At 39.6% G+C, this 20,033-nt stretch overlaps 1 protein-coding gene across 3 annotated transcripts in view; it reads right to left on the reverse strand.

The window, feature by feature from the left end:
• Positions 1-1,689: 1,689 nt before the first annotated feature.
• Positions 1,690-20,033, reverse strand: part of Syt1 (Synaptotagmin 1) — a 29,539-nt gene continuing 11,195 nt past the window's right edge. For 2 of the 3 annotated variants that reach the window (XM_022839694.2, XM_022839691.2), the window contains exons 4-14: positions 13,726-13,912; positions 13,190-13,335; positions 12,771-12,899; positions 12,379-12,453; positions 12,132-12,224; positions 11,791-11,964; positions 11,264-11,506; positions 10,555-10,651; positions 10,224-10,383; positions 9,220-10,037; positions 1,690-8,615 (exon numbers count right to left, since the gene is read on the reverse strand). In XM_022839694.2, coding sequence (XP_022695429.1) covers positions 10,286-10,383; positions 10,555-10,651; positions 11,264-11,506; positions 11,791-11,964; positions 12,132-12,224; positions 12,379-12,453; positions 12,771-12,899; positions 13,190-13,335; positions 13,726-13,912 — 1,242 coding nt within the window. In that variant the 3' untranslated portion in view covers positions 1,690-8,615; positions 9,220-10,037; positions 10,224-10,285. The remainder of the gene's footprint in view (positions 8,616-9,219; positions 10,038-10,223; positions 10,384-10,554; positions 10,652-11,263; positions 11,507-11,790; positions 11,965-12,131; positions 12,225-12,378; positions 12,454-12,770; positions 12,900-13,189; positions 13,336-13,725; positions 13,913-20,033) is intronic. The other variant, XM_086969942.1, reaches the window with a different exon arrangement.

Genomic DNA, 20,033 nt, shown 5'->3' on the forward strand with positions numbered 1-20,033 from the left:
CGAGGAAAGTAAGGGTAGTATATTTTGTTTATCGGTTTCTGCCAAATCTACTACTTGAAGTTATAGTGAAATGAGGTCTGACACGCGAGTGTTCTCTCTTGCCGGATTCAACTTCTATTTGTTACTTTAAGGGAACAGCGTTAGTGTGCTGTTATTTTCTGAGTTTGCTGTTTCACGGATAATAGGGCTGAACTTGAATTTAGAAATATCCTAATTTTTTACTATACGGTAGTGCCGAACTTCTTTCTTCAAGTAACTAGCTACGTATCTATATGGGCTTGCGCTACGAAAACTCACGAACATAAAACGAGTTTTTGTACCGGATTTTCGCAGCGAGGTTAGAGTTTTTCGGTTGCAATGTGGGAATCTATTCAGATACATTACTGCGAAGGTTATTATTATGTATGAGGGGTTCACATTTGTTGAAGATATTTTTTGAAAAAAAGGGCAGATAAAAAGCCTGTTTTACCGAAGAATACAAAATAAAGCTACCTTAAGATAAATCGATGCGATTTTTTCTCCCTTCAGTAGAGAAATTTTGTGCGTGGCTAACAAAGCTAAAACCGGCTTCAGCGGATTCAGCCTATGGTGTTCAGCTTTTTGGAGGCATGTTCATTTGACGGAAAGCATTTCACAACCATTTCGCTCCTTGCTTATTTATACCTTGCTTATTTCTATCTCGCCTTTTATGTTTGTGTAGCAGAGGCTTAAATGGATCCCACAGTAAAGCAACGCAATCATACGAGATGTCAGCTAGGCTAAAAGGAGCCTTTCATCAACTTACATTGTTATTGGTTCTTGTTGGATTATCTTTAGCTTGTGGCTTTTATGAACTATACTCACCTTTCTAGAACTACTAATCATTTTTATTCTAGAAATTTTATCCTGGGTATTTAAGAGTCAACAAACGTTCCAGTTTCAAAATAACACCCTTCCGCCCTTTTTCATTGTCCTCCCTTCCGCCGACATAGACCAACATAATCATGTTTTTTCCCTATATGGAAATTGTCTACTGATTTCATTTCAATTCTGTTTTTTGCTCCATTTAAAGATCCGATTTAGATTATGTTCTGGTTGTCTAAATCTGTTCTCAACTTCATTTAAATGATATTCTAATTATTTATTCATACTTTATGTATATTTTTAATCTAATCCTAATAACTATAACATAAATTGAGTAAAATATAATTTATATGACGATCTATATCATATAACCATCGCAAATTGCTAAATTTTTAACGTAAGGCATTTAATGATTTTTCAAAATTTTTAATACATACACAACACACATTTTTCATACAAAATAAGGAGGCTTATTAGAAAAAATCGCGAATTATTAAAAGAACTAAGAGAACATATGTTATGTTTAAATATTTATATATATTTAAATATAAATTGAATATTTGTATAGTAAAGTTGATCTTAGATACATTTACTAGATACATTTCTATTAATTCGATAACGTTTAATAGGGGTTTAGTCCTACTAACAAGTAATGCTGTATCTAAAAAATTTAGTCGGCAATGACATTTCCGTTTATATAAAAATAATTACAAATAACTATTAGTATCTTAAAATATTTCAAGTTATTTTCCGGGGCCGAAAAGCTATGAGGCTTTCCAGGCCGAGGTAGGTCTGAAAAAAAGTTTGAAATAAATTTCACCATGCACGAAACGACCGAAAACATAGTTTTAACAGTTATTAAAACTTTATTGTTTTCTTTTATTTGAGTTCTTCCTCATCAGCGTCATCTTTGTCGTTTTATATTTCGTGGTTGCTGTTTGGTTGCTTTTGTTTACAGTCGCCTCCATAATACCTAACTTAAGCTATTCCTTATCATTTACCTAGGAAACTTGTCTCATTGGAGAGTGCCTTGGAATATTGCGTTTTTTTCTGGTCAAAGGAAGAGCGATTTTTCTTTTAACTCTTAGAAGAAGTTAAATAGGACATCGAGCTACAGAGTCTCAGCGTTGGGAATCATTAGGCACAGATTGTTTATATATATATATATATATATATCTTGTTTACTCGTACCCCTTCTTACTCTCTGTCTTTTTGTCTTGCATAAAATCTTGAAGAAAAATTGTATACAGCCGTTCAATAGAAGGGGAGATTTTGGAATTAGTTGCAAGTTGCGCGAAGCTTCCAGAACCTTCGAAGAGTGTACATGGTCCACATCGGATCATTGTCCTATCGAGATCTTAATGATAAGAGACAACGGTCAATGGGATCCTGTTTAGTGCCAGTTTACGTTTTTTAAGGTCTCAAAAAAGCTCCCCGCGCATTGCATGCAATTTCTTTCCGGAACTACGAGATGAAAGCGGTAAAAGAAAAAGTACATTATCGTCACATCCTTTGATTATAATCAATTACAGAAAAAAGAATGAAAAAACACGTCGGTACCATACTTGCGAATAATGAGGTCTCTTTTGTCAGAGACATTCATATGATCACTTGTCACACATTATTTACTAAATATTGTTATTGTTTTTGTGGGGTACACCGATATACATACAATATTGCTGCAGTGATTTTGATCCGAGACATTCTCCAATTGACATTGCCATATCTGGAACAGCGCAGACGAAGTTGGTGGTTAGTAATTAGTAATATTTTTAGTTAATATTAGTTAGTGGGTATGGATAGTAGTGATGACCCCCAGGTTATGGTAATGTCTACATGTGTAGCACTGGGAGACAACCCCCGAGACACACCAATGGCGGGTAGTAACGTTAAACGACTTAGCCGCCCTACCGCCATCTCATGTTTGTTCTAACATTTTGCGCTGCAGAAGAAGATAACTTTCAATTTCGTTTTTATACTTAGTTATTAGTTAGTTTGTTAGTATATATTTTTGTTATAATCTCTTTTACCTTTAGGAATCGATGTTTCTCATATTCGCTTCTAGTTTTATTCCGTGGCTGTTACGGTTGTTGCTTTAGTGTAATCATGATCTTCTTTTGGCCATACAGTTTACGTTCGTTTTTTTTATCTTGATCATAAAGCTTCCAGACCACTTACTGATATCGTTCTAAACTTTACTTCGATACTTGGTGTTAGTATTATTATTCCATAGTCAGCGCGCTTAGTTAGCTGCAAATGTATGTTTTGCTGTATGTTTACTTATAAATAGAAGAAATGTAGTTGGTCGTCTTTTTCCTGTGAAACAATTTTTCGCAGCACTGATCAAAGAGTCGCGTGTATTGTCCATCGTGATAGATCGTTAGCCATGTCTATTGTTGCAAGTTTTCATTCTTCCATTTATATTGTTCATCTGATATATTTTCATTATTATTTACTTTAATCTCCACTTTTTTCTTCGATGTAATCGTACACCTTTATCGTTATAATTCCTTTTTATTGTTAGCGATAATATTATAACTTTTATTATTAATAGTAGAGGTTTTGCTTATTATAGTTTTCTTTTTGTATTTCAGTTTCCATTAATGTTCGTATATTGTGAATAGTTGTAGCAGTATTTAGGTGGAGTCGTAGAAGGATCAAAAGCAGCGATAGATTAAACACCTCTGAACGAGATTCTAATTTCTGTATTGTTAACAGTATCCTAGTGGCTGTCTGTGCAGTTTCTTCTTATTAGTCAGTATTATTAGTGTCATGATAAGCGTCGGTACGCCATCGTAATTCTTCAATCATACTCGCTGATAGTTTTCGTTGCCAACTTGGAGCGGCAGCTCAATGAATAAGCCTAATCTGAACCGCCGTAACCTTTTCGAAATTGTGCTTACTTTTAGAGAGAGCTGTGGCTGCTGTTGCCTTCGCCGCCGCCTTCAAGCATCGTAGTATTACCCTTATCGAATTTATGAGTTCGGCTCATTCATATATGGTAATAGTCAACATTTGTCTGTTATATCAATTACCGTAACTAATGTTAGAGGCTGGCGCTATATTAATATCGTATGAATCACGGCCCCTTCAATATTTTGCAGAAGTTCAAAAAGGATCTGTTCAAATTTTTATGTGGGACAAAAAAAAAGTAGGAAATCAAAATCCAATGTGCACAAGATGAAACAGATGTTACTGTTTCCCAAAGTCTTGTTATTGTTGTTGTTGTTACCGTTATGCTGTTTGTTAGGAATATTTGTTGAGTTGCGCTGAGGCAAATTATGTATAGGACTATTTTTCCCGAAAATATCCGTTTGTTAGAAAGGAAGCGGCTCTGGTTTGTCTGCGCACTACTTCATGTAAATTATGCCTGTTTGCATACGTACAGCTACTCAGCTACCTACAATTTTGACAATCTGCTTTTCTTCTCTATTAACCCATCTGAGTGGCCACTTAGGGTTAACTTGGGTCTGCAAAGCAAAGTCAGACACGTCAAAGTCCTGAACTCTCAAATACCGTGAAAGCTATAGAATGAGTCGCTAAATAAAATGGACCGCATTAGCGGTGCTTACTTGCCAATACTTACCGACATATGATGTTAAATTACAACCAAGAAATTACCGCAGCTCGCCTTTGGTTTGGATGAGCAGTATATGACCGATCAGAACAAGTTGCCCAGTTTCACACTGATGTGACCTAGTTATATTCCAGTAAAAACAGTGATACCGTTCGATTTCAATAGAAAAATGTTCATCGACGTGTTACATAATAGGTAATGATATTCCTATGGCTAGCGGCTAATATTTCTTATTATGCACTTGCTTTTCTACGCGTGCTAGCACCATATTATTAATATTAAAAAGTAACTGTCTACCAAAAACGCGTCCTTATATCGTCTTCGGATGTTTAGCTTCTTTCACAAACAAATACAAAACGAATAATGTCAGAGGCAATAATTAAACTGCAACAATCCCACAACAATGGGCAACGTCAACAACAATAGATCATTAGCAGTGTGATATGATTATCGTCACTGTCCGCGTATCATCGACTACAACGCTCGGAGTTAGTTCGCAAACCTTGAGATCATGGCTAAAAAGGTCGGCCACCTCGCTCATGTTTAGTGATAACGAGAGAGACGTTTGTCGAGTCTGCGGTCACAAGATCGGAAGGGGACGGGGCGGCTGCAAGGTCAATAGAGGGAAATAATGAATGCATTTACAATATTTGTAGTCAGTTAATAATTCCATTATAGGTAAAAATCAACAAAAACAACGAAGAGGAGACAACAAATACCCTTTTAAAGATCACAGAGGTCACATAAGCATCCAGAAAAATGAATGTATCATATGACTGTGCAGGAGTACGGAATCGCCAATGATTATTGATCACTGAATAGCTGTAACATTTTGGGCGGCGATTTAGCACATGTTGAGCGTCTGACTTTGCCTAGGTGTTCGGCCATCGTCTCTTGATGACAGGGAACTGTGGAAAGATGTCTGCAATCAATATCATATGCTGATATTTGTCATCTTCGAATACTGCTGTTGACGGTGAGCTGTCTGTCGATGATTGTACCGTTAGTAAGCCTTGGCAAGTTCGGTGCCGTAGCATAGGTCAGAGTCAGCTCGGCGCGCAGTTTGCTCGTCCACTTGCCATGTTTTCAACCCCCCCCCCCCCCCCAATAACAAAAGTTTGTGCAACACGTGAGGAGGAAATGTATGGCGGTCATCAGCACCCGTTGCTCTGAGATGTATACACTCGCTTTTTTACGTAAGCTAGGTATAGGGCAGGGGCGAGAATAACTTTGTTCAGAGTCGGCTTGAGAACTTTTCTAACGAATCCGGTTCTCTTTCTCAGCACCCTCGCCTTCCCGTATGAAATGCTCGAGGCTTTTAAAATCTTTGAGGCTCCCGCAAAAAACACCGGAGCATCACAATGATTGATCCTTGTCAACATGGGAACAGATTGAGCGTGTCGATTCAATCGATTGCCAATATTCACGGCTTTACTGTTTGTCCTTTTAAAGGCAGGGCAATTCTGCCCACCGCCCAATCATCCCACTATGATATCGTTTTGGAAACAGCTTTTTTTGTTGTCTCGATGATGCTACCGGCGAAATAAAATTATTTCGCACGTAAGTAATTGGCGCGATTGGTGGCGTCTTTGGTGTATATATGTATATATACACCTGTGTTATTGGTTCTGTTACTGGCGTTGGAGTATGGAGTTATTATTAGTATAAATATGTTCTCCGACGGTGGGCGTGTAACAGCAGACGAACTGTTTGTTCCATGAATTTGATATTATAAAGGCGCTGATGGCAACCTTCACTGAAGCCACAAATCGAGTTAATCTAGTTTTGTTGGCCGTATCAAAACACATGTCATGACTTATTAGAGCTGTTACGACGGCGTCACCGTGGTCATCGGTCGTGTCGTCGAATTTGTCGTCGAAAGGAATCGTTACGGCGCACGGAGACATAACTGACGTCCGCGGGATTTCAACGGAAGCGCGACTCGATAGCAACGCAGGTGATTCGCCAACACCGTGCGACACACACTTTTTTCTTTGACCCATGAACCTTACTCTGGCAATAGGCACTGCGGCAGAGACCAGAGCTTCGCGTATAATTCGTGCTTGCATTTCTTTGTTTGAGAACGCTTACGAAAGTAGTTTACAAGGCTTAAGAAGCTCTGGTGGAGACCCTTTGAGACGGTAGTATAAGCTAGAGCAGGCTACAATCAGCTTTACTTTTTATTTGCTATATCATTGCAATAGAGTAGCTTGAAGACTTTCTCCGGTACTGTCTGTACCCCAGGTAGGTGGAGGCTCACGGTGGTGAGACCTCAAGAAATCCGTAGTACCATGTGAGAAATAGTGTCTTTGTTGTGTGCGATGTATATCACGATAGTTCCTCAAGCTGCTGGATAATTTGAACGTTACACTTTTGTGACAAATACTCTCACGCGAGAAGGAAAGGGAAGACAGCTTTATTGAAGTAGTACTTGCCACACAGGATGGTTAGATTTTCATGTTCACTGTGCTCTGAACATCATTAATCCTATTCCTGGTCCGATTTTTTTGTCGAAGTGGTATGGTCGACACGTGTAGGACCGTTCTGCATTATGCCTCGAGGCCTCGCCGCTGAAGCCGTCGGTGGCCAGCAAGCGATGCAAGGGCGAGACTAAACAGGAAATATGGGTGTCGGAGGATATCTGTCGTGAGTGGGTGGGTAGAATGTTTTAAAGGGTAGTTAGACAGGTCGAAAAGCGTATAGAGGGCAGTGTAAGGGCCCGTCCAGCCAACCGCGGCCTCGCCACAATAGGTCGTCAAAACCAGTGCCGAAAGTCTTCTCCTATGCCCTATGTGGGGCAAGGTGGCTACATGGCCATGTAGTCGCACACATTCACGCGGTGAACGGACACTGCTGTTATTCGAGCCCTTCGGTTCGTCTGTTGTCGAGGTTTGCTTGCTTAATGCTTAATAACTGGGTAGTTACTTGGATTTACTGCTATTTAGGCTCTTAGATCGATAGTTCAGCCTACTGAAACTAGAACGGCAACCGTCGTCTATTGCTTAGGTAACCGTTGTAATTCAGATAAGCCACTGATTGTGTTAATGTTATATGACTAACCTTCATGCTATACTGGTTTGGCTTAGTTAACAGTTAGTTGTTATTACACTTAAACACTAGCTGTTAAGCCACAACTCCTACTCCTGCATATATCGTCGGCTTTCGTAAACATGTTATTGTTGTGTGTACATAAAATAGTATAGTTGCCGCGACGTTTATAAAACGGCAATAGAAATATACTTTTTTGTCGAGTTCTGTCTGCAAGATTGGTAAGCTATTAGCTAGCAATTTTGTTATCTAATTTTCTGTTCCTTTTTTTCTAGACGAGTTTCTCTTGGCTAGGTCGTCGGTTGCGTCCTATGTTAAATATGCGTTTTGCTGCTATTGTTGCGGCCGATACAACAGAGACTAATTCCTGCCAGAAGTTTTGGCAAGACTTTCCCAACATTTGCTGCGCGGACAGCAACGCGAGCTGGGTCGATTACTTCTGCCGGTTCGCTTCAAGTGGTCGTTATTATTAGTAAAGATTATCTATTGTAGAGATGTTGGCGTCTCTTCGATTACTTCCGCTTCTTATTACGCTAGCGTGTCGAGGAACTGCTTAATATCCACTTGTTTTGCGACTGATGCTTAGGTTGAAAAGCTTTGTTAAAAAAGTTGTTTGACGCTTGCGTGAAAATGCTCATACGACCGAAGTAACTTGTTACTAATAACTACTACTAGGTATAACAGCGGTTGACGTTGTTATAGTGTGTTTTTATAAACAAATTTACGTCGTTAATTAGAGTCGTCAATTAATGATGAACTGTACGTAATGTGTTTGCGTTTGTAATTAGCGTTGTTTTTTCTCGAGGGCTAATAGGTGCGTATAGATAATGGTAGCAGATGGTGGCTGAATATCAGCGGCATCGCTTTAGCGGTTAGGAACGGAGTTTCTGAAGACGTTTAACGTTCGCTTTGCATTCTTGTTTGCTCGAATTTTTCTTGCTTGCGTATCTTCATAGCGTTGACTTAGCAGCACTTAAGTGTTGCTTGCAGTGGTATTGGAGTAATTCAGGTTAGAGGAATAGTAGCGGTAGAAGTTGCCTCAAAAACCCCGACAGTCTCTGCACGCTTCACAGAGGGCTGTGCGGCTCGAACTTGAACTTGTCGATTGAAAATTCAAATATCTAGAGTGTGCAGTTGTCTCTGAAAACTATGAAGGAAAGAAACGGCACAATCAATAAGTGACAGCAGCGGAGAGAATGTGAAAGTTAAGAGCAAAAGATTGGACGATACAAACGTTCAAATGAGAAAGAAGACCGAACATAGAAGCAACCCGAACAAAGGTAATAGAAAAATGAAATCGCAAATAGATTCTACATTTGTTCCGAGGTATAATGGACAGCAACATTTGGTGGCAAACGAAATTGCATAACATGGAATGTACTGGTATAAATCACCACACGATACGGTGAAGTGCAGGGACTATCGTTAACATGTCGTGCAATAGTGATCAAGTAATCTATAAACATATTAGGATGACCTAGGTAATCCGGCAAATTGTTAGCATGTAGTCTAAACCACGAAAGGACTAAAGCGAACTAAGCAACAAAGCTTCGAAAGAAGAAGAATTATTATCTTGAATTAAAATAGTCTGAAGCCAAAGATAGCTCTACGTGCCACGAGCTGAAGAACAGGTACGTGACTGCTTAAGGCAGATGCGCACGAAACTCTATTCGCTATTGTTAATGTTTATATATGCCTAATAGTTATTTTTTCTCTTGATCCCCACTTGATCAGTTCGTACGTTTACTAACCTTGTATAGTTTATGTAGATTTCAGGCATTTTTCTGTTGCTTATTTGTCATCTTGCTTTCTTCTTGCTTACACTTATATTTTTCATAGTATTTTCATGTAACACTAAAACTAGTTGTTATTTACTACGAATTCACAGTCATTCGCTGGTGATACCGATGATATTATATATCTGTATAATATCATTTGTCTTGATAATTGTTGATATTTATAGAAGCTATTAAGATGTTGGTTATCGTCTCACATAATTCTTGGATCTTGAAGGGCAACCTGACCTTGCGTTGCCGTTTCTCGATTGTTATTATGTCGTGAGGAGTGCTGCAAATGCACCAGATAGTGGTAAATAAGTTGTTGTTCATGCTGTTTCTGTTGTCGTTATTTTCTTGGTGTCGACGTCTTGATGTTGGCCAAGTTAGCCAATCTAACCAAGTTGGAAGCTACTATGCTTCGTCTCTTGGGTTCAGCTACGGTTTTGGTTCTATATATATATATATATATATATATATATATATATATATATATATAATGTAGTTTTCCGGTTTCTGGTCTTTTTGAGTCCATCCGTTCATTCATAGGTAACGCCATTTATTTCTTTTTTTGATGTTGTGTCCATTGTTATAGTCAATGCATGTTTGTAGGATAAATGTTGGTTGCTGCAACGCGATGTTTTCTTGCTGTCGCCAGTCTTGTTTGTTTATGCCATTATGAAACATTGTGCTATCCACGGCATCGCTGTGGATAGTTGAATCGCCATCTTTTTTTTTCTAAGTTACCAAGTATTACAGTTTCTCCACTTGTCGATTGGAGTGGGTTTTGAAACCTGCAAAGATTTTTAGAGAAAAATTAAAGGATAGGTTCAGTACAGCTAGGTCAACCCGTTTGCCAAAATGCGTACGGACATAGGGTGGCGCTAGTTTCGCCTAACGTGTGTTCGCTTTTCGATCGTAAAAATAATTTTCGCCTTGACAGCTGCTAAACCTCAATGTATTCTACGGCGGCGTCGTACCTCGGGACATATTTGGATCCTGTAGTAGGATACTACAATTGTTGTTGGTTCGAGGAAGACTTTTATTTCTCCTCTTTGCACTCCTCAGGATCCTTGAGGCAATGCCACTGAGCGATAGGCCGCCGAGGAGATGCCAGCATGTCCATCCAGTGACGCAGTTCTATAACAGATAAACATTGGGGGATCACGTTAGAATAGCTTGCTTACTGTACAATATAGGCCGCAGCCGCCCCTCTTTAACTGGATACTCAATCTTACAGACTTTTTTTGAGTTTGTTCATACCTAAAAAATGCTAAATAATAAAACGATCACTTTGGTAGACGTGCATACCAGTGCCTGTAGCGTTGCATCCCAGCATCACCTTGCCAATGGGGTCCGATGTACCGATTCGGTCGTAATCGACCACGGTTACCATGAGTTGAACCTTCTGTAAGGGAAAGCAGCTTGATGAATAATTATGGTTATCACGTAATCGGCCTTATTGACTAAGAAAAAGAGGAAGCCAACAAACAACCTTCAATAAATAATCTAATTTAAACGATGAATCTATCCAATGTTGTCTGTTGTTGACTGTGTGGCAGAAACCTAAAACATATCAAGTCGTTGGCTTAAGGTTCTATCGAAGCTGTTTGATTCTTCCAGAGGCAAATTGATTGGGTCTATACGAATTAATTTGTTGTATAACTGTTGACAGTTAATGAAAATATTGTACATTTTCAACATGCGCCTTCTAACTCAATCGAGTTCTGTGTCCCGTTTCGGTTCGTCGATAGAAACTATTCGCAAAAACTGTGCCTTCTTCCCAAAAAGCAGATCGGGCATCGTTTCAAATGGTGTAATCTCCTTATTGTTCGCTAAATTCTTACTGAAAGCATCATATGCTCGTTTTACTAGCTAGGTCTTCGGCAATAAGAGACGTTTTTAAAATTTCTAGCCATTGTGGGTTGGTTGGGTGGTATCGAGTCATGAAGAGTAAAAAGATGGCCGCCGCAAGTGGGACTTTTCCACGTTTCGATTAAGAAACACCAAAGCTACGAACCTGAATTTGTTCGAAGGGCACTTCGAATGCGAAGGACTCGTTGTAGTACGGGTTGAGTGTACATTTCTTAATACTGGTCTTCTTTTTCTTCAATCGTTTCCCGTTCATCATTAGCACGATTTTAACGTATGGGTCGGATAGACCCCCGACGTCCATCTTTTTGAGATTTTTAGCTTCCAAGATGACTACGGTAAGCTTGCCCGCTGTGGGCACATAACGTAGCGAGAAACAGATGTCGCCAAGCTGGTGGATTTTAGAAATGCGCACACATGCAATGACCGACAGGCAAGATAAACATTTACAGAGCTATCTATCTCTATTCGTTTCTTTACAACTCGAATATATTTGTGAATATATGACTATGATTATGCATAAGAGATAAAACCGTTATTGGTCACAAAAGTAATGCTTATTGTCTATATTCTGTATTCTATAATTTAATTAGATATCTTTAACGAGACCCTAGGGTTTTTTGAAGTTTTTTTTTTAATTTGAAAGTAGAAAATGTCTCTGTGAGCAGCCCTTACCACTTCCTTGTCATTGTCAACACTCGTTAGGTCCCGCCACTCCTCGATGGTTTGTGCCAGATCGATGGTATTCATGGGAATCTTCACTTCGCCTATCTGATCGTGTTTGCTAAAGCGGTCAAAATCGAAGATCGCGAACACCAGAGTTTTCGTCGTGATCTCAGCGTATGGTACCTGCGAAAATGTATTATTATTTGAATTATCAATAGCCGTAAGAGAAATAAAGCATATTTAATGATAGGTAAAATACGGATTCGGGGATTACCGCACTGGTAGGACTATGTGAATTTTAATTGAAAATTGGTCACGGTAGCTTGTGTCACGGTAGCATCTAGACAAACCTTGAAATTGAAGGTTTCATTAAAGACGGGATTCAGCGTTTTGCGATGAACTTTTGTTTCAAACTTTTTTTTCTTATCAGGTAGAAGGTATACCTGGAATTGGATTCAGCCAGGTTAGAGCAAAATAATTTATATAGTTAGGTCGAGTACTGATTTGTTAAAAAGCTCCACAACGCTGTACTAAAAATGCCTTTCTAATTTAATCATTTCATTGCTTTCCTACAGGTCAGGTAAACAATGCGCATGCCTTGACATAAGGATCAGAGGTTCCGGAAAGATCGAGGCCCGGCAGTTCCTCCGCCTGAATAACGGTAACAGCCAACTGAAATCGATAACAAATATTACCTTTAGATATCTTCTGTCGTTTTACAAACCAACCTTAATTTCATATGTACCTGTTCATTACACAACTATGTATGCTACAAATGTAAATGTATCATTGCGCGTACATAAGATGCTGTACATAAATCAATATACATTTGCCGCTATGGTTAGTATTTTGTAATGGCTAAGCATCGCCTGACGAGTGGGGCCCGCGGCGCCAATCTCAAATTGTCATAAAATCTATCACGTACGCCCTCTGCCTATACACGATAGCCCACGTCCTTGTATTATATATATATACGAAGCTTAACTTACGTTGTTCGAGTTGAAGTCGTAGTCTAGTTTGAACTGAAGCCGGCCAAGTTTCTGTTCCTCTTTAGCTTCTTCCCCGCCGGTTTCGTTCTCTTCCATGTTATCAACGAGTTCTTCACCATCAGGCTGAATCTGAATAGCAGGAATAAATAAGGGTAGCAATATCTATTGTTTCTTGCATCGATTCATCCGATAGCTTGTATATTCAAAATGATGACTATGACTAACGCTTACCAATTATAGACTGAGGTCACAGCAGTTTTGTCTCAGATGCTATTATGCTGCGTAACGAATAGCCCGAATATCAATGTTCGACGCGCTCAGAATGGCAATAGGACTGGAATTGTACATTTATGTGCAGGCACTAAAATAGCCTTGGCCACAATGCGATTCGGTTAGGGAATGCATGTGATGATACTTACTCCTTTGAGATCGACAGCTCCTTTAAAGCCTTTCTTATCGCCCTTCCTTCTGCGTTTGTTCCACCAACGACGCAGACATAAGACGGCTATTCCAATTGTCACTACGACGATCAAGAGCAAGATCCCTACGACGCCCCACGTTGGTACTATAGACAAACGTTGTAACAACAAAAGCACGAAAATGGTGGTAACCGCCATAACAACAGGTGCAACAGAAAGGTTATGTTGGGCCTGAACAAATTCAATGGAGCACTATGGTTGGACACGTTAACCTAAAATTACAATTTGATGTACATCAAATATTGAAGAGAAACTTTTTATTCCTTTGTGATCTGTGAGCTCAGCTGTTTCTATACTCAAGGTAAGCAGCCGATATTTGCTAGCTTTTTTATAATCACAATATGATAAAAACAGTACTAGTGATAAATTTGCCCGGTCAAAAATATGAGAATGGTGCTTGAAAATCGACAAGCAGCATCGATTATGTTTCGTTCAGTTATTTCATCTTGGTCAAGCACCGTATAGGTAATTCTTACCGTGGCTGACTTCCGAAGCTTGCTCGAGCATATCCTGAAAGACTTCGCCCGCTCCACCGCCAGCATCAACGGCGGGTGCAGCCTCGGTCGTCTCTTCCTTTGTCGCATCTTTGGCATCGTTTACGACGACGACGGCTGCAGGGGTCGAGCTGTTGCCCGCTAGGGCTGAATCGCTTACCGACTCACTCTGAAATCGCAAAAGAAAGAAATTCTAACAAATGCTTTCAAACCCTTGATGCACATACACCAAATTAGCTTAGCACCATCTATAAGGTAACCGTTCAAAAACATTGTGATATTCTCTTACCTATCCCTTTCATATAATAGACAGGATAAGACTCGACAAAAGTAGGCCACATACCAAGGCAATTCCTAAACATTTAGTGAAATCGTACCGAAGGCCGCTTGGATATTTTACGAGCGGCGAAGCAAGTAAAAGCAAAATATATATACATATACAAGTGTCAAAATTCACAAACACTTAGGACTTTCAGAAAATTTTGAAACTCTTTAGAACTAAAATTCTTGCTAAGCAGAGTGCAAGGTGTATCGTGCCTGCTGTTCACTAAATATGAGCAATCCTCCTACCTAGACGCGTTCATAACCATAAAAATATTCCTTCTTCCTATAAATATATATACACTAGAAGCCACCCCATTTTAATAACTTCTGTATGTTCTGTTCCGCTGTACAAACATGGAGATAGATGTGCAGTTGTGATCCTCTACCTAATTATATGTATATCGCCATTGTTGAGAGGGAATAATGCTACATGAAAGATCTGTCTTCACTGTTTACATAAACGTTTAGGTTTTTATAAGTCTTCGCAGTGAGACAACTTGAAACTGGTCGTTTATAACACTTAGTTATAGCATGAAAATATTTCGCCCACGCTGAGTCCAAAGGGAAATACGAAAACGCTACGCTATCTTATTCTATTATGTATGACAGAGCTAAGCTAATAAAGAGTGCTGGCAGATGCTGCGAAGAATGAGCACTTACATCAACCAAGTACTCGAAATGAAGCTTGGTAAGTTTACTCACAGTATGGCAAAGTATTATATAGTTTGCTGAGAAGGGGTGGACACACATGTCTTTACGGGTTAAACTAATAACAGACAAGTATAGAAATGCTCTTTGGCATAGATTGTTCAGTCACTCTATAGTGTATTTTCAATTTATCTTGGTTTCAAGTTAAAATTTTTACCAAGCAAATACAGTATTTCAAGTTGTCCTATTTCTGCCTGGTATCTCGAGTTCTACATAACTACTGCAACACAACTCTCTCATTTGTTTTTCAATGAATTATACTTGATTATCACAGAGGCCGTCGTTACAAGCTAGTAATCAAGAAATTCACCAAAGTTCAGTTTAAATAGGTTAGTGATGATGTGTTTGGAATAAAAAGCGACAGCAAACGTTCTGATTTACGAATCACGTCCTGTACGAACCTTGAGTCTATGCAACAATGCAAGGTTTGTTGTATCAGATATTCTCTAACAAACGTGACAAACGTATCACCTGCAGAAAAAATACAGCCAGCTTTCTAGCAGCAAATAAAAAAAATGTGTTTTTGTTATGCCTGTTTCAGTTTTATTGGTGTAGTAACAAACACTCTGCGGTAGACTTGCTGATACTTTTGACACTCGATAATGCTTTTCTGGGGGTTAACAGGGACATAGATTAGTTCATTTTATTAGGACTTTAAGCCTAGCAACTGACTCCTCGTGTATCATATGGTGCAGAATTTTTCAACTCTAAAAATGTTACAAGCTTCGATATTTTTTGCAACGACCATACAATGCTTGTGAACACTACGCTATTTTACAAGAACTGAATAAAATCACGGTAGAAATAGCTCACCGAAACAGCTCGACTAAGATTTCAGAAAACAGAGAGAGGGTACAGGCTTTGCGGGTGAGGTGTATCCACCCTGAAAAAATCTCCATACGGGGTAACCTTTTGCGATGCTGAGACTTTCGGGTGTTTGGAGAAAGATGTAGAAATATAAACGTTACACTGTATTCCGCTACATATGAGGAACCTAAAAAAATAAAAGCGTTCCTAAGATGAACGCGAACGACTTTGACATAAGCAAGCCGGCAACGTTTTAGAATCGGGCTCCATTTACAAAGCTTTGTAAATTATAAAGGACTATAGCGATAGCTGCGAAAAAGCATGTCCTGGATCCAAGTGCGGACAACTGTGTAATTCCGCCATCCGCTTTGCGTTGCTGTCAAAGAAAGGGATTATTATGTTTAACCTGCCATTTGACCTTCAATTGACTTTCGGAACAGCGTTGAATAATCAGAGGCGCAACTAGCAAATGTGGCCTGAGCACCTTGAAACTTCTGATAAACCGATGCATACAATCTAGATTGCACAAAGAGCATAAAATATATAACCGAAGCATAAATCCTTTAGATTTCGTTTCTATACAGTCAACTGCGAGCTCTGTAAAGACGAGACCAACTAGGGTAGCTGCGTTATCAGTTGTAGCTGGGTCATTTTTCCACTACGTTTGCAACGAATGTCTCGACTTTTACGTTTGGTACTGCCGTTAAGCATAGCTTTAGACGGTCTCCGTCCTACCAGCACGAAACAAAATGTACTTGTATCCGCTTTCGAAGCTCTACTATCGAGCTTGCAACTTAATCAGTTTCTATAGTCGTAAGTTATCAGCAGGCTGTCACGAATGCAACAAATCACCTTCGTCTCCTCTTCGTTGATCCCAAATTTGAATCTGTCATGGAATACTGCGTACCAAACTGATGGAGGATGATCGTATTATCACCTCAAACCAAACGAGGTGCAAAAGCAACATTGAAACACTAATCGTTTATTTTAGCCAGTTCTTTCTTGCATTATTTCTGTTTATTTTCCGCATTATTTTCCGATAGCTCGTGCCAGTGATTATCGCACATTGAATGAAGCTCCCGTGATTATCTAATTTACCACTTGCCTTGGACGAACTAGGGACTGACAGCGATTACTGATCTTCTGCAATTCCGTGCACGGTTCTAACGATGAAGGACAGGAAAACACTGACACGTCATAAACGGGTCGTCTGGAATTATCAAACCGCAATGCCATGCCATGCCGCGCAAGGGGCTTCCGGCGTGTGGCGGGGTGTTTCAAAATTGTATTGCAACCTCAGTGCAGAGGTCAAATGCACTAAGCACCCGACGGAACACAGGCGATTACCATCAATGGACAGCGTAGTGAAAAAAGTAACGATGCTGAGCAGCAGTCCCTTTGCATAGCAGCAATGTGAGGGTATAATATCATATGAAATATTACCAAGCACGCAAGGAGGCCATAGCGATGTTTCTAGCTCGAAAGGAATGGGTAGTCATTTAAAGATTGCGGGACCAGCACGTACGGATGATAGGTTAAAACCTAAATCAGCTCACTTCGTTTGCATATCTGGAGGAACTCGGTCATAATCACATACGACCTACCTCATACACTTCTAAGGTAATTCGTTTGAAGTTTAAAATGTATTTGATGTCCGAATGGTAAGTTAAACACTCGAGGTACCATATGGATAGTTCAAACATAAACCGTCGTCCTTCTTGAAGCAGATCCGTGCGAAATTTTTTACTATTTCGCCAGTTGCTTTTCATGTATAAGGGAATGATCATACTATATAATAAGATGTTTCTGAATTAATCAATAGACTAGCAGGATGCCCAAAAACACAATTAGTAAAGGGAATAATAATACATTGTTGTAAACTTTTAAACTTTGTTGTTGATGTGGATTGTGAACGTCATTTGGCCTAAAACACGGCTATCTATTAGCGTATAGTGTTGCATTAACAATTTTTTCGTTAAAACTGTTAAGGGTAAGCCCCAGTTATGTGACACCAAATATATTCGGCTCCCTTCGTACCCCCACTTAACTAAGGAAAGCGGCACATTGACTTCTATACAACCACAAGTGGCGCAAGTTCCAAAGAAGGTCGTTGGGCCACTTCCAAACCTGAGAACTAGCCATATATATATGGCTAGAACAGGAAAAGTTTCAACTGGTGACGTATCGTTGTACGTTGGCGGGCTCTCGTATCGGGTACGTTGGAGGTGCTGAGACAATATGCGGCGTTATTAACCCCAAGAGAAGTGAAAAAGGGCGGCAATTACGCTTTTTGAAAAACATTGTTATTCAACAGCACAAAAATCTGGCTAATTTTAGTGGTATGTAACAATGCACAGGTAAAAGCGTTATCAGATAGCCATCCAGCATTCGCGGCACATGCTAAAAGTGTACTGGCTTTTCAACAACTTCATTCCCCTGAGCGCGCAGGTCATGGCCTCAACAAGGAACGTAGTTTCCATGAGGCATAATGACTGGGATCAGCACGCCTGATTCTATAGAACAATCTGCAACTCGAAGCCAGTGGTTCATATATCCCTGACCGAGGTAACTGCTCAGCTGTTTCATTGTTATTGCTATCTAGTGGCAGTTAGCAAAAATTTATCTGTAATCAAGCATTCCAGTAAATCGTTAAGAGAGTTCTGGGCGAATCAGTAACAGGGCTTTGGGCAAATGCCGGTATTATGTCTCCCGCAGAAAAAGCCGTAAGGAAGTCGTAGGGAAAGGTGTAAGCGTGATTAAAATGCAAAGAACCTTTACCTTACCTATCGTAATTTCTAGATCTGCGCAGTAATAAAACGTAAGAGCGGTGAGCTATGATCTAGCTCGAGAATTGTTTGCTCTGTATTCCTACTGTTTATCAACAGTCTATTTATTATCAAGGATTTATGATTACATATAGATCCGAGTGACTTCGTAAAGGTACTGCCGTCAGGCACAAGATCAGGCATCAGATTCATATATGACTATACAGGCGTTCGATGATGCATTCATGAGCTACAAATTCACGTTATTAAGTACGGTTTTTCATCAACGCGCTGATTAAGATGTACGCTTTGAAATTTTCCCGCATGAACAACAGCAGCAGTTACGTCGTTGATTGATGGAAATATGTATGAACAGGACCAGCTATGCTAAAGGCCAAAGCGGCTTTTCTGTCGAAGGACAACTTTAGGTTGCTAGGTGCCCATCCAGCGTTTTTATGCGGATTCCCACAAATCGTAATATTGGATTACAAAGCTAATGCTAGTTACCACTGGTGACGTTGGCTCCGTTAATGAGCTAATTTTATTATTATTTGAGTAGCTAGAGCTCTTTAGTTTATCCCTGTGTGAAATCGAATTAAACAGAGTCGTATGATGGTAAATCACCGACGCGGCAGGTCTAGGCTCTCAAACGGCGGGGTTTCCTTAGCTCTCTTGCAAATCTGTTTAAATAATTTTTGCTTTCCAAGTTTTAACGATGACCAAAGATTGGGTAATGCTCCTGTAAGCTAAATTAATACGACAAGGAAAAAGAGAAGAACGAAGTGCTTTGATATATGCCCGTTGCTACTAAATCTAACACATTTGAAAGCTACCATCCGGATGGCTGGGCAAACTTGAAGAACGTAAACAAAAGTATTAGCGCTATGAAAACGTACCATCGCGAACACAATTTTATTGTAGATTACGATGAAAGACTCGAGGATTATATTATACTATAGAAAACTATTCGGTTTGCTTGTAAGCTATAGCGCTACTATTAGACTTTAAGGAGCAATCGGACGACACGGACCAGCAGGAAATTTGAACTTTCTGTTCCGCAGTTCAACAATTAAAAGTGGATACATGGTAATTAGGGTACAGGTATTCCGAGTGTAGGCGCTAATTTCCAGCTCGACATAAATTTAGGCAGATTTTTTGAAAATTTACATTACTTTTTCATTGATATCTAATTCTTGAAACAGCGTAGCTGGCATTACATCGTCTGCCTGCCGAGTAACGTATTCAAATTTGGCTTCGTCGTATCGCGGGTAGTAAACAGCGGGTCGTGGCATTTACAAGCAGTGTAAGTAATTACATCCTCCTCAACATGAGCAGATAGCGATCTCTTTGATTGCAACTAAAAAACACGCCAGATTTTCTGAGATTTGGAACCACTCTGTACCGGTCGAATAAAAGGTATTTTGGTAGCTATTTTTGATATTGGGCTGCTTCCACTGAAGAGTAATTTTGAAAAACGATCATGTACAGTATGAGTCGCAGAATGATCCAATAGCTTTTATACAATTTATGTTTGCGCTTTCGTGCATCTATTTATAGGATTAGCTGTGCCTTTAATGTATTCGATGATCGTCGGGAGAGATCACGCCAACATCTGCCTAATCCTTCGTTCCTTCCGTCATCCATCTAGGTAAATAATCTTGAGCCCTAACGTGTTCCTAGATGGGG

Source organism: Varroa jacobsoni, unplaced genomic scaffold, assembly GCF_002532875.2.
Source record: "Varroa jacobsoni isolate VJ856 unplaced genomic scaffold, vjacob_1.0 scaffold_820, whole genome shotgun sequence".
Taxonomy (NCBI): domain Eukaryota; kingdom Metazoa; phylum Arthropoda; class Arachnida; order Mesostigmata; family Varroidae; genus Varroa; species Varroa jacobsoni.